Source organism: Callorhinchus milii, unplaced genomic scaffold (genome assembly GCF_018977255.1).
Source record: "Callorhinchus milii isolate IMCB2004 unplaced genomic scaffold, IMCB_Cmil_1.0 Scaffold1, whole genome shotgun sequence".
Classification (NCBI taxonomy): Eukaryota; Metazoa; Chordata; class Chondrichthyes; order Chimaeriformes; family Callorhinchidae; genus Callorhinchus; species Callorhinchus milii.
In genome coordinates, this window is record NW_024704742.1 from 7348236 (window position 1) to 7361497 (window position 13262).

General features: G+C 43.9%; 1 protein-coding gene across 1 annotated transcript in view; it reads left to right on the plus strand.

The window, feature by feature from the left end:
• LOC103182113 (ankyrin repeat domain-containing protein 50) overlaps positions 1–13262 on the plus strand; it is an 83281-nt gene that overhangs the window by 34446 nt on the left and 35573 nt on the right. The window contains exon 2 of the mRNA XM_007898970.2: positions 1675–1904. Coding sequence (XP_007897161.1) covers positions 1675–1904 — 230 coding nt within the window. The remainder of the gene's footprint in view (positions 1–1674; positions 1905–13262) is intronic.

Below are 13262 nucleotides of genomic sequence, written 5' to 3' on the forward strand. Positions count from 1 at the left end.
AACCAAGCCAAACAAGATGCTGAGCTATATTGCGAGATCAATTGAGTTTAGATCCCCAGCTGTAATTCTCAGCCTGTACAGTGCTCTGACCAGACTGCACCTTGAACACTGCATACAGTTCTAGACACTGACATAAGGAGCTGCCTAGAGGCGGTGCAGAAGGGAGCAACGAGGTTGATCTCCAGTGTTAAGAGGAATGACCTAGGAGGAACGACTAGACAAATTTGGATTATTCCGTTTTGAGAGAAGATACCTCAGAGGGCATCTCTTAGAGGTGTCTTATCATTTGAAATGGGATTGAAAAAGTAAACCCACAACAGCACTTTGAAAAGCACCAGGAAAGTGGAACATGAGGTACGTGGGTTTAGAGTTGTGAAGGGCATTTTCAGTACAGATACCCGGAAGTTTTTCTTTACCCCAAAGCTAATTGACAATTGGAAGTTTATAATAACAATAATAATAATCCCTGCATTTGATATAGAGCCTTATCATGTCATTGAGACGTCTGAAAGCGCTTCACGGGATATACTGCAAAGTGTATTTTGTTGGCAAAGCGCAACAGCTAGTTTGTGCACAGTGATGTCCCACAAACAGCCATGGAGTGAGTGACCAATCTTATTTGTGGGATTTGTTGGCCGGGAGACCAGGAGAAACTCCCTTCTCTTTTTGAATAGTGTCATGGCATCTTTAACAGCCACCTCAATAGGCAGATAGGACCTTGGTTTAACGTCTCATCCGAAGGACAGCAACTCCGACAATGCAACAACCACCCCCATCACTGCATTGGAGGGTCAGCTTGGACTATGTGATTCCAAATCCTGACGTGGGGCTTGACCCACAACCTTCTGACTCGGAGAGTGCTACCAGTGAGCCAGGTTCATACACAGGAACACACGGTTTGTCAGGAAGGGTTGTTGAGGCCAGGACACTGGACTCATTTAAAAAACAGCTTGATGCTGTGATGGGAGTACCTATAGGGTGGCTATTCTGGAAGGATGAGATCAGATTGGCTGAAGGGCCTTCTTCATCCAGACTAATTTTGTGATCTTGTGACAAACACCTTCATCATCTGTTTGCTGAGATCAGCAAACTCAGCATAGACCTGGTACCTTACATGTCTGTACCACACAGAGAACATGTTTTACTGACTGAGCTACAGAGGATAATCTTCTATGATGCTTTTTTTTTCCAATTTAAATGCTCGCATTCAAATTGTACATCTATTAATCATTTGATAAATCCTAATTAAATGCTAGCAGTACAATCAAATCTCAAGATGCTTGTAATTACTTTATTTCGATTATAATGATGTTGAGAAGTAAAATTACTGTGTGCACTGATTGATGCAGAGAGTGTGTGTGTGTGTGTGTGCGTGTGGAGATGCAGAGGGTTTTGTGTGTGGAGAGAAAGCGAGGAGGGTGTACATTTGAGGAGAGAGCGAGGTGTGAGTGTGTAAAGAGAGGATGTGTGTGTGGTGTGTGTGATGAGAGAAAGAGAACTGTTTGAGCAGAGGAAGAAAGTGCATGTGTGAGAGAGAGAGAGCGGAGACATATGGAGGAAAACTGTGTAATCTGAATTGATTAACGTCAGCTGCTCTTTTGTAGTTGATGGAAATCTGCTTTGGATGTTTCTGATTGCACCCAGTAAGAATGTGCCCATGTCTCTTTCCTTCAGATGTGTGCTCTTGCCACTGTTGGGAATAAAGCCACCTTCACAGAATCTCTTCCTAGTTGTGGATTCTATCGACGAGGGCTGGAACTGTACTGATGGAGAACAGAGGCAAACGGGCCTGACACAAACAATCGCCGAGATCCTCGCCAGTCATCATGAGTTCTTCCCACCGTGGCTGCTGCTGATCTGCTCTGCCAGGAAGCAGAGTAAAGCAGTGACTAAACTGTTCACAGGTGAGCGAGCAGCTTTCCCTCCAGTTCTATTCCACAGGTGCCAGCCAGCCTCGTTGCAAATGTTTGCTCTCCACTTCTCCCTTGGCTCAGCGTTTCCTTCCCATTCCTTTTGCCTCTTACCTTTGTCTGTGAAACAGGACAGTCTATCCCACAGATATGTTTACAAGCAACAGTGCCATTAAGTGTCTGACCCAAACACTTCCACGGGATGGAGGCAAGACACTCTCTCCCCTCCCCCCCATCCTCATTCAAGTCCAATCATTGCCTTATTTTCACAGGCACCCTGCCAGAGATTGAAACCGCACCTTACATTTCTATAACACATTTATATATTTATAATGTGGAGACCTGTAGCGTATTGGTTAGAGCCCTCACCTCGCAAGCAAGAGGACCCCGGTTCGATTCCCGGGCAGGCCGAAAGCTCAGGCAAGTTTCCTAACTCCACGCTCCTTTGTTTACCTAGCAGTAAGTAGGAACCCGGTTGTTAGTTGATTGACGGATTGCTTTCCACGGATAATAATCCTCGAACAAAATAATAATAATTTGGTCACTCAATCCATGACTGTTTGTGGGACACTACTGTGCACAATTGGCTGCCGCGTTTCGCCCACAAAGTAGTCAATTCACTTTACAGTATATTCTGTGAAACTCTTTAAGACGTCTCAAAGACGTGATAAGACGCTATATCAAATGTCGGGTGGCCTTTTCAACGTGCTGCACGCAGACTGGGAGCCTGAGCTGAAGAAGAAGAGGGAAGCTAACCAAAAGTGTGGTCGAAAAGATGACTCTTAGGGCAGGGATGAAGGGGGCAAGGCGGAGGTGGATGGAGTTTCAGAGAGTGGGGACAGAGTGGCTGAAAACCTGCCTACTGATGGTGACAAGGATCGGGCTGGCACATGAAAGCGGTCAGTGTTTGCTGAGCAGAGGGTCAGCTGGATCAACAGGGTTGCAAGAGGTCACAGCAGTAGGGCAGGATGGGGGCAAAAAGGTAGACAGGATTAAAAATGAGGACAAGGTTGATCTTGAATTAAATTTACTGGGGGATGGTTAGCAATGAGCAAAGGTGGGGGTGATGGGATTGCAGGGCCTGGTACGAGGAAAGGCCGGATAAGGTGTGATAGGTTAACATAGATGCGATTCAAAGCTGGAGATCGGACCGGAGTCACCGGCATTATTTTGGCCATATTTCTCAGATTGCCATTTTATTTGGCCCCCAAAATATACAGTCAAATCACTTTACAGTATATTCTGTGAGACTCTTTGAGACGTCTCGGAAGACGTGACTAGGCGCTATATGAAATGCAAGGCTTATCCTTATTTATCTTCCCATTTTTACAAGTCATCATCCATTACGAAGTTTATTCGCAGTTTTTGCACATATTGTATATATTTTGGAAGCTGTTCATTTCTCTGATGAGATCGACAGTGGAAGCTCGATGCAGAGCGTGTCTGCTGCAGGCCAAGGAAACAGCACTGGAAGAGTTTGTAGGCGGGATGAAAACATTGTGAGCTCTCATTTCAATTTGATTCTGAGGAACATAAGACTAAACCCATTTCTGCTCAGGGACCCCTCTCCGCATGTTTTGGTCCTGTTTTTTCTTTTTTGCCCAACTCTCAACGTGAGGAGAAAGATTGGAATGTGAGATGTGAAAGGAAATATTTATTAGTCAAAACATATTTCTAGAGGATATCCCAGTTAAGCTTAAAAGCTTGTTTACAATCTAGCTTCCTGCCTCATGGTAAGTAACAATCACAATGTGGGGTACAGTGCAGGAAATGATTCTCATTGCAGCACCAATGACAGTCTGTGACATCCACCATTTGTTTCATTTAGTGCTGATCACTTTGTCCATTAAACACACACAACATACTACACTCTACAGTGTATCCTGTGAACATTTTGAAACGTCTCAAAAGACGTGATAAAATATCAAATAAAATAAAATAAAATATCAAATGCAAGGATTATTATTATTATAAACTGTAAGCACCTGCACTGACCCTATAGATTGATTATGCAGTGGATCCTTGTTATAATGTGGTGGTTCAGATCCATAAAATCTCAGGCTTGTCGTTAACAAGGTTTCAGTGTATGGTTTCCCTGCGTAAGTGTGCAGTTCGGCCAGTTTGACCCCTGTGTTTTAGACGGTTCCCGTGCTTGTAAAATGACTCACTTCCGGTCATCATTGATTTTGTGCCCTGTTTCAGTTCAGCACTTAATTCTGCCCTCAAATCATCTTGCTCCAGATCAGCCGATTCCAACCTGTCCATCTTCATCTTGATGATTCAGTTTTACCAGGAGGAATCGGTTAACGAAACTCCACAAATTTCACCACATGTGTGTCAGGGCTAAAATGTACGTTTATATAATGCCATTCACATCATGCGAACATCTCAAAGCGATTAATATTATCTTAAAACGGAGGCATAGGTTTTGCTTTTGTAATTCAACAACCACAATTTGCATTTATATTGCACTCTTCCTGCGCGGTAGCGTCTCGGAGCTCTTAACAATGGTAAAGATTCACGTCGAACTGGAGAGAGAGTGGAGGTCACCCTAGGCAAGGGCAAAGTGCAAGGTCTTCAGATATGATCTCTGAAGACAGGCGAAGAAGGGAGCAAGGTGGAGAGATTGAAGCAGAGAATCCCAGAGTTTTGGGGTGAGGTGGCTGAAAGCATAAGGACAAATTGAATTTATATAGCATCTTTCAAGTTGGGAGGAGGTCCTAAAGTGCTGGACAATGAGGGTTTGAACACGAACTGACTGCGGGATGATGGAGCAGAGTGGACAAGGGATGTGTAGAAGACCAAACCAACTGGGCAAAGGGGAGGTGAGTAGTGGAGCAGGGTGCAAGAAGGTTGGAGAGATAGGAAGATGCCAGGGCATGGATTGATTTGTACGTGTGAGGATCTTGATATCAATCTGGAATAGGGAGCCTGTGGAGCCTGGCAAAGACTGGGGTGATGGGAATGCAGAGCCTGGTATGTGCGAGAATATGGGTGGTGGAGGTTTGGATCAGTTGGATTTCTGGAAGGGTGGAACTGGGGAGATCGCTAAGGAGGGCATTGGAAAAATCGAGTGGGAAATGACGAAAGTATGAATGAGGCTTTCAGCTGTGCTGGGCATAAAATCTGGTCAGAGTGATGTGGCAGAGGTGGAGGAAAGCGGTCCTGGTCAGGGACTGGATGTGGGGAAGGAAGGCCAGCTGGGGATCGAACTTGATGCCAACGATGTGAACTGGCTCAATGAGTTTGACTGTCAGGCCAGGGAGGTTAAGGGGTTCAGAGATGTGGTGAGAAGGCATTGACGGGAGCCAAGGAGTATGGCTTCTGTCTTGTCAACATTTAGCTGCAGAAAGTTGTCCTTGATGTCTGATGAGCAAGAGGACAGAACATCGGTCTGTCTGGGGTCACGGCTGGAGAAGTAAAAGTAGATGTGCGTAAATGTTGAAGTTGATCCCATGTGTGTTGGTGTCAACAAGATGGAGCATGTAAATGAGAAAAAGCATAATTGTCACAACAATAAAAATCTTTCACATAATGTAAGACATAATGCAACTTATACGCTGTACAATGCAGGGCTTAGGTGACTGGCAGCAGTCTGTTATTAAAGATAGATGCTGCCACAATACAAGTACAATACAATACAAAATTACATTTGTAAAGCGCCTTTCACGTCGGGGGGACGGCCCAGGCGCTGAACAGTCAGGGATTGGGACCAGGTGGGGTTGGGGCGGGGAATTGGGAACAGGGAGGGTGGAAGTGAGGAGGGTGGCCAAAGGCACAATGTGCCCTGAAGGAAGCAAGGGAGGGAGCGAGGTGGAGGTAATGTGGGATGGAGTTCCAGAGGGTGGAGGCAGAGAGGCTGAAGGCCTGACCGCCTACGCAATGATGCAATGAACAAACCAATCATTTTAATTCGCTGACATAGAATCAACTCCCTCTGTACACAAGTGTTAAAGTGTGGTTTACAATTGACGGAAAATAAACATGTATTTGCAAATCCTGCATAATAGTCCCCAGTGATAGTTATTCAGTGCTGAGACCGGGTTGAAACCTGCTGAGGGTATTTTGGACCTTGTGTTAATGATATGCATGACACATCATAATCCCCAGTGTTAATGGTACATTGTACAAGGCCTTTCTAGTAGGTAACCATGGAGAAAGAGAAGAGATTTCATCAGATCAATGTTGCCTTTCATCAGATGAGTATTGTACCACAAATATTCATCTACAAAAGCAGGCAATCCTGTGAGGCACTCTGAGATGTTTCAAGGAAGTGATAAGACTGTCCCAACGCCGCGGGACGTCCTCCTGACGTGAAAGGCGCTATACAAATATAATTTGTCTTGAAGCTGGAGTCCTGTACCTTAGTGGTTCAAGCAATCACCTCGCAAGCAAGAGGACGTGGGTTCAATTCCCGGGCAGGGCGAAACGTTAGGCAAGTTTCCTTGTTCCACACGTCTCTGTTTACCTAGTAGTAAGTAGGAACCCTGTTGTTAGTCAATTGGCGGATCACTTTTCCGGAGAGTTAATAATCCCTTCAAAATCCCATCACAAAATATACAGTCAATTCACTTTACACTATATTCTGTGAAGCGCTTTGAGACGCCTCGAAGACGTGATAAGGAGCTATATCAAATGCAAGGATTATTATTATTATAATTTGTCCCCCGCCCCAACCGCCCTACCATCGGTGGCCGGGCCTTCAGCCTCTCAGCCCCGAGGCTCTGGAACTCCATCCCCCAGTGCCTTCGCCGCTTCCTCCCTCTCCTCCTTCAAGGCCGGTCTCAAAACCTTTCTCTTTGACGAGCCTTCAGCTCCCCTCTCGACTCTCTTCCCCCTCCTCGCTCCCTCCCTTCCCTCCCCTCACCCTGACCATTTCCGCCCTCCTCGCTCCCTCCCTTCCCTCCCCTCACCCTGACCATTTCCCCCCCTGCTCGGGTCCTGACCCAACTGTGCAGCGCCTTGGGACGTCCTCCCGATGTGAAAGGCGCTTTATAAATGGAATCTTGTTGTTGTTGTTGTTGTATCAAATGCAAAGATTATAAAATATTGCTGTTTTATCCCGATGGGTGTGGGACAACATCTAAGATTCATTTTATCTGTGATTGATCGACTCAGGAAATATGCTGCATTTCAAGCAGGAAAGCACAACTTAAGAGATTGATCTAAGTAGGAAATTGCTTTGGTAATTGTGTACAAAAGGAGATTTAATTGTGCAGACAAATGTTTAGCGTTAACTGGCTAGCTGGGGAGCAATATCCCAAGTAAAATGTTCTGTTTCCCACATCCACAAGGGACTCAAAACTTGGAAGAGTACTAGTTAGTGGAGGAAGAAAATCTGCTTTAGTACGAGACTGAAATTGATTTTTTCTGAAAAGAAATCGAAGTCAGCTCCTTGTCGACAAGCTTGGCTTGTACGTTGATTCAATCCGATCTCTGGTCTGGAGGCACATCGCCAGATAATCAACTTGCTCCCACAACTCAAAGTTACTTGAAGCTCTTTGTTTTAACAGTGTCGATTTTAATTGCTGCCAGCCTTAGATGCCGATAGCTTTGAGAACCTGGGAAAACTAGATCTACAAGTAAAATTAGTGGTTGCTGCGATAGACTATCTGAACACAAGTGGAATATTTCTGTCATTACTTGGCAGGAATCCTAATTCAGGGGTGGGGGAGAAAAGTTCATGCCAGAGAATCATAGCAACAAATTGCCCGTTTCAGGGCTGGAATGCAAGTCTCCTAAACATGCCACAATGATTGTTGAAATATCGGAATGGTTCCCAAAGCTGATGTTTAACCGTAAGCATTCAAAGAAAGGCATAATGTGCTAATTTTTTTTTAAAGTGGAGGCAGGAGAATATTTATGGAGTGGAGTCTGGTTTGCCTCCGTTTCAATGTTCACTGTATCTAATCAGTATGTCAATACTCAGCACCTGACCTTTTGTCAGCCTGAAGCCTCGCTCTACAACAGTGAACAGAGTTTGCCTTTTCTTTGTGAGCTCGGATATTGAAAGTTGGCCAAATGTCTAGATTTCTCTCTTTATTTCGTTCTCCTCCTGGCCTGAAGGTGTAAACTCCTGCTGTGGTTCTGTGGATGCTGGCCATTTTTGAAGTGGCCAATCTTCCGTATCGGAAACCCAGCCATGAATATTGCTGAACTATTTGACCCTGTGGGAGGTTGATAACATAGCAAAGCCAGAGCTCAACATATGGTTGTGGATAGAAATCAGAATCAGGAATGCTTGCTGGCTTGTTTTCCTTTCCTAGCTCAGGGTCACTGAGGCATATGGTAGTGATCTCTCTCCTCCGTGTCTCTCACCCCCCCGCCCCACCGGCTTGGCCCTCTCACATACACACACACACACACCTTAGCTGAGATCAACGATCAACTAACTCTCAGCACAGTCTTAGATCCAGGGCTTTTCCTATCTTCATGGCTCAGTACTCAGTACTGTACTCACCGTGTGGTGTAATTACCTATTGAACCACCTCCACTTTCTCGCTCGCTATATAATGTTTCATCATAACACATGTTTGCATACATAGTAATAATCCTTGCGTTTTATATAGCTACCATCCTGTTGTTGAAACATCTCTAAAGCACTCCTGTAAAGTGAGATCTCCTGTAAAGTGACTATTTGTAGGTGAACACAGCAGTTAATTTGCACACATCAATGTCCCACAGACGGCTATAGTGTGAATGATCAGTCGTATCTGAGGGATTATTAGTTACTTTGGACACTGTGAGGAACTCCCTTCTCTTTTCATTTTGGAGCAGTGCCAAGGATCTTTGTCACCTGACAAAACAAAGAAGACTTTGTTTTTGTGTCTGACCTGAAGAATGGCACCTTTGACAATGCAACACATCCACAGCACTGCATTATAGTGTTAGCCCAGATCAGGGAGGTCCAACTGGCGGCCAGCAGAAAGACTTCGCTCCAACCCCACCCCCCCACGCCCACTTCATCTGGCCCACCTGCTCCCTCCACAACCCGTAAATTTTATGGAAAGGAAACACATAAATATTGCTTATGCGGCCAGTGGATGATTCTCAAATAGGACATTCAGCCCTCGGCAGCCAAACAATCTTACCACCCTGGCCTAGTTCATGAATCAAATGAGGCGGCAGATTTCTAGGACTCCCAATTTACTGTGTTTGGTTGATGTCTGATTGACTGTCCTATTGTGAACAGTTCACAGCATTTTCCAAGTTAATATGCCATCAGTTACCTCTTGTTTTCCTCCCCTTCCCCACACTCCAGTCAGAGTTTATACCGGTCTCAAAACCTGCGTTTGTGTAAGAAGAAGGCTTGCGTGGTGCTGGAGACTGACTTTATACCCTGCATCACATTGCAATACTTGCTCGACATTGGAGATCTGCAATAGCACAGAGTAGCTCAGATGCCTAAACTGAAGACCCACATCAGTTGAGCAGAAGACTTTTCAGATTCAAGCGGTTCCAACATTATTGTATTTTGCCCACAAAATATACAGTCAATTCACTTTACAGTATATTCTGTGAAGCGCTTTGAGACGTCTCAAAAACGTGATAAGGCGTTATATCAAATGCAAGAATTATTATTATTATTGACCAAATGGAATGACAGCAAGATGGAACTTGCCATGTTCTGGTGCTGAAGTGTAATTCTCCTTTTTTTACTTGACTTTACATTGAAATGTCTGTTTGTCATAGATGTTTTACTTGGAAATTAACCCATGCCTACTGAGCTAAATAAAAATTACCTGGCTAGCCACCAGCTGGAAGATAATAGACTTTTAATTGTAGGCTTTTGTCGACAAAGCGTAGAAATTTGCAGCATGCAAAACTGAAACCCAAAGTCACAAAATGAAACCATAGAAATGGTGTAGAATGATGGATTTGGGGTAAGAAATTCATACGGCTGCATCCTTAAAGGGGTCTTTCAATATCTTGATCTGCAGGGGTGGTGTATTCAGTCATTGGAACAAAAGGGATTGAATTGCAATCTCGTATCGCTTTCGGGCTGTTACTTGTTCAATAACTGTAAGAGATTGAAGCTTGTAAATGCCGGGAAAGATCGGCGGAGCCAGCAAAATTTCGCAGAAATGGCCCTGGAGAGATCGAGAGAGGCTATAAAATATTAACCAGTTTTGCCTGGAGAAATCAGGAGGAGCCAGGAAAAATGTAATAAAGGCGATCTGGAAGAGAGGCACACTCAGGGTAAAAATGTAGCCAGCGTCTTGTTTTACAGGTTTTTCCAATTGAACAGCTTAAAAGAAATGGGCTAATTACTTATCATAATTATAAACCTGAAGTGTAAAATGCTGAGCACCTCCGAAACATTACTTTAACTAACTTTATCACTGTGGACGATATAAAATGCGTACAGACTTTATATTACCCCCAGGCAGTAATGAGTCGAAATAAAATTGCATGTAAAATGTGAAGATTTTCTTTGAATGGTACCACAGATGACTTCTGATAAGCCTGGAGGGCCATGTGGTGTCACGAGAGACCATGTGCAAACACTGCAGCATAGCTCAGAAATTCTCAGACGTGCCTGAAAATAGCAATGATGCTATTTTCGCAAATGTACAGTCATCTAAAATTACACGTAAGAGATTGGCATGTATAGAGTAGGAGCTGAGCAGGGAACCAGCAATGTTTGTATAATGTTCAGATATTTCTTGAGCTTTGCTCTCCGTTTGGTGTCATCAGCCTTGTTACTCCTAGGAATCCTTTAACTAACATACAAACGATGCGTTCAAAACCTTAAAGGCTCCTCCTTATCTGGCCTCTTGAAAGCTTCACAAAATGTGCCTATCTATGCGGAGAAAGTACTGGAATATGTTCTAAGATAGCAGCGTAACAAACAACAGGTACCCTCAGGTGCAGAAAAAAAAAACTGTGACCCATAGGGAACTAGCCACACAACTGGGTGAAAGATCCCAAAGGGTTGAGTTCATAAATTCAAAGACCCCTGAAAAACAAGCCAAAGAGATTGCAAAATTTTGATCAGATGAAGGATATTCTCCAGAATATTGGGAGCAGAATTTTTTCTGAGTTTATTTTCTCAATCGTATTTCACATCTTGTATACCTCTGCGATTACCCTATTGAGATAATGCTAATAATAATAATAATCCTTGCATTTGATATAGCGTCTTATCACATCTTCGAGACGCCTCAAAGCACTTCACAGAATATACTGTAAAGTGAATTGACTGTATATTTTGTGAGCGAAGAGATGCTCCTCTTCAAGGCTGAAGAGTCCTAGCTTATCTGATCACTCCTTCTACTTCATTCCCTATAGCACCAGGGATCATTCTCACGGCTGTCCTCTGCATGACTATGTCATGATCACATTAAGCCCAGTGGATACCGTGACATGTTTATTTATTTGACGAAACTCATTTTGATATATGTGAAGCGCTTTGTGATGTCTCGGAGACGTGTTAAGGCATTATATCAAATGCAAGGATTATTATAATTATTATTATGGGCACCCCTTCAAACTCAGCCAGGGGCACTTGTTAAAACTCAATCACCATTAAGCTTCCCAACCTGGAATGTCCAGGAGTGTGGTGCAGTGATTGCAAAGAAAGATTTAACTTACAAAAGTAAGTGGCATTTCATAAAGTTTCCTGTGGGAGGTGTTACATTGTGCACTGAAAATACCTAAACCCTTCAAACAGTAATATTCTCCTTTTACAAAAAAAAAGTCTAATATTTTGAACAGCCTGGGCTTCATTATCAATGCAAACCTGTGTAGGGATAATGTAACATTTTCCTGCAGGTCAAAGTTTTTCTGTTTAATAAAAATAATCCTTGCATTTGATATAGCGCCTTATCATGTCTTCGAGACTTCTCAAAGCTCTTTGCAGAATAGACTGTAAACTGAATTTTGTGGGCGAAACACGGCAGCCAATTGCGCACAGCACTGTCCCACAAACAGACGTTGATTGAGTGACCGATTTTTATTATCTATTTTTTATTACTTTTTTTTAGAAGAGATTACTAACCCCAGAAAAGCGATCCGCCAATCGAGTAACAACCGGGTAACAACCTACTTACTGCTCGGTGAACAGAGGTGTGTGGAGTAAGAAAATTTGCCCAACGTTTAGACTGCAACACACACTGTGAGCGCACATGCACGCACATAAGTCCAGATAGGCCAATAATTTATAAAGGAGCTTAGGGATGTCAGCAGTGACATTACATTAAATTTACTCCTAACAGTAGAAACTGTGATCTTGGGAGCCAATCATTGAAATAGGACCCTTGGAATTATCTGATTATGCTCGAGTTTTTGAAGCCAGGCTGGGCTGTTGCTGCTGTACTGTTTCCGTCATTTAGCAGTGGAACCATTTTTCAGTCTGCCTGACCCATGGAGAAAGGAACAATCTGGAGCAATTTATTGCAGTGTTTTAGTTGTCAGATTGCCAGATCTCGCAGACTCTCTGTGAATTGTCTGTTCGCCAGAAAAAAAGGGAGGGTTGGAGGGGGTGGGGGTTGTAAAAAGAAAATAAAAATGTCAAAAATGTAGTGACCTTTGCCAAAGCACATGGATTAGGTGGGTCCTGGCAGCGACATGACAAAGCCGGTGTTGGCAGCTCTGCTGTAACTGTGGCGGGAGGTCACGAGACTATCTCTTTTTAAATTCGAGGCTAGTTTGTTTTGTCCAAATTGATTCTGCGATGTATGTATGCATCAGGAATCAATCTGTTCTGCTTACAGCACAAATGCACTGGGTAGCAGCTGATGTGCCCTGATCAACCAGGTCCTGCAATCTGTGCTGTCAAAGAGTGCACTCATTAGAACCATAGAAATCTACAGCACAGAAGGAGGCCATTTGGCCCTTCAAGCCTGCACAGGCTCTCAAAACAAGAAGATCCATTCAGTCCCGCTGCCCACCCCCCCCCCCCACCTTATCCCCGTACCCCTTCAAGCCCTCCTCATATTCAATGGAGTCCTGTAGCTTAGTGGTTAGAGCACTCGCTTCGCAAGCGAGAGGACTTGGGCCTGATTCCCAGGCAGGGCGAAACCTTAGGTAATTTTCGTTACCCCACGTGCGTGTTTCCTAGCAGTAATTGGAACCCGTTTGTTAGTCGATTGGCGGATCGCTTTTCCAGGGATAATAATTCCTTCAAAAAAATAATAATAAATTGGTCTCTTCAATCCACGACTGTTTGTGGGACGCCGCTGTGCGCAATTGGCTGCCGCGTTTCGCCCACAAAATATACAGTCAATTCGCTTTACAGTATATTTCGTGAAGCGCTTTGATACGTCTGGAAAATATGATAAGGCACAAAATCAAATGCAAGGACTATTATTATTTACATGCACTCAAAAGTACCTCCAAAATCTTTCATTA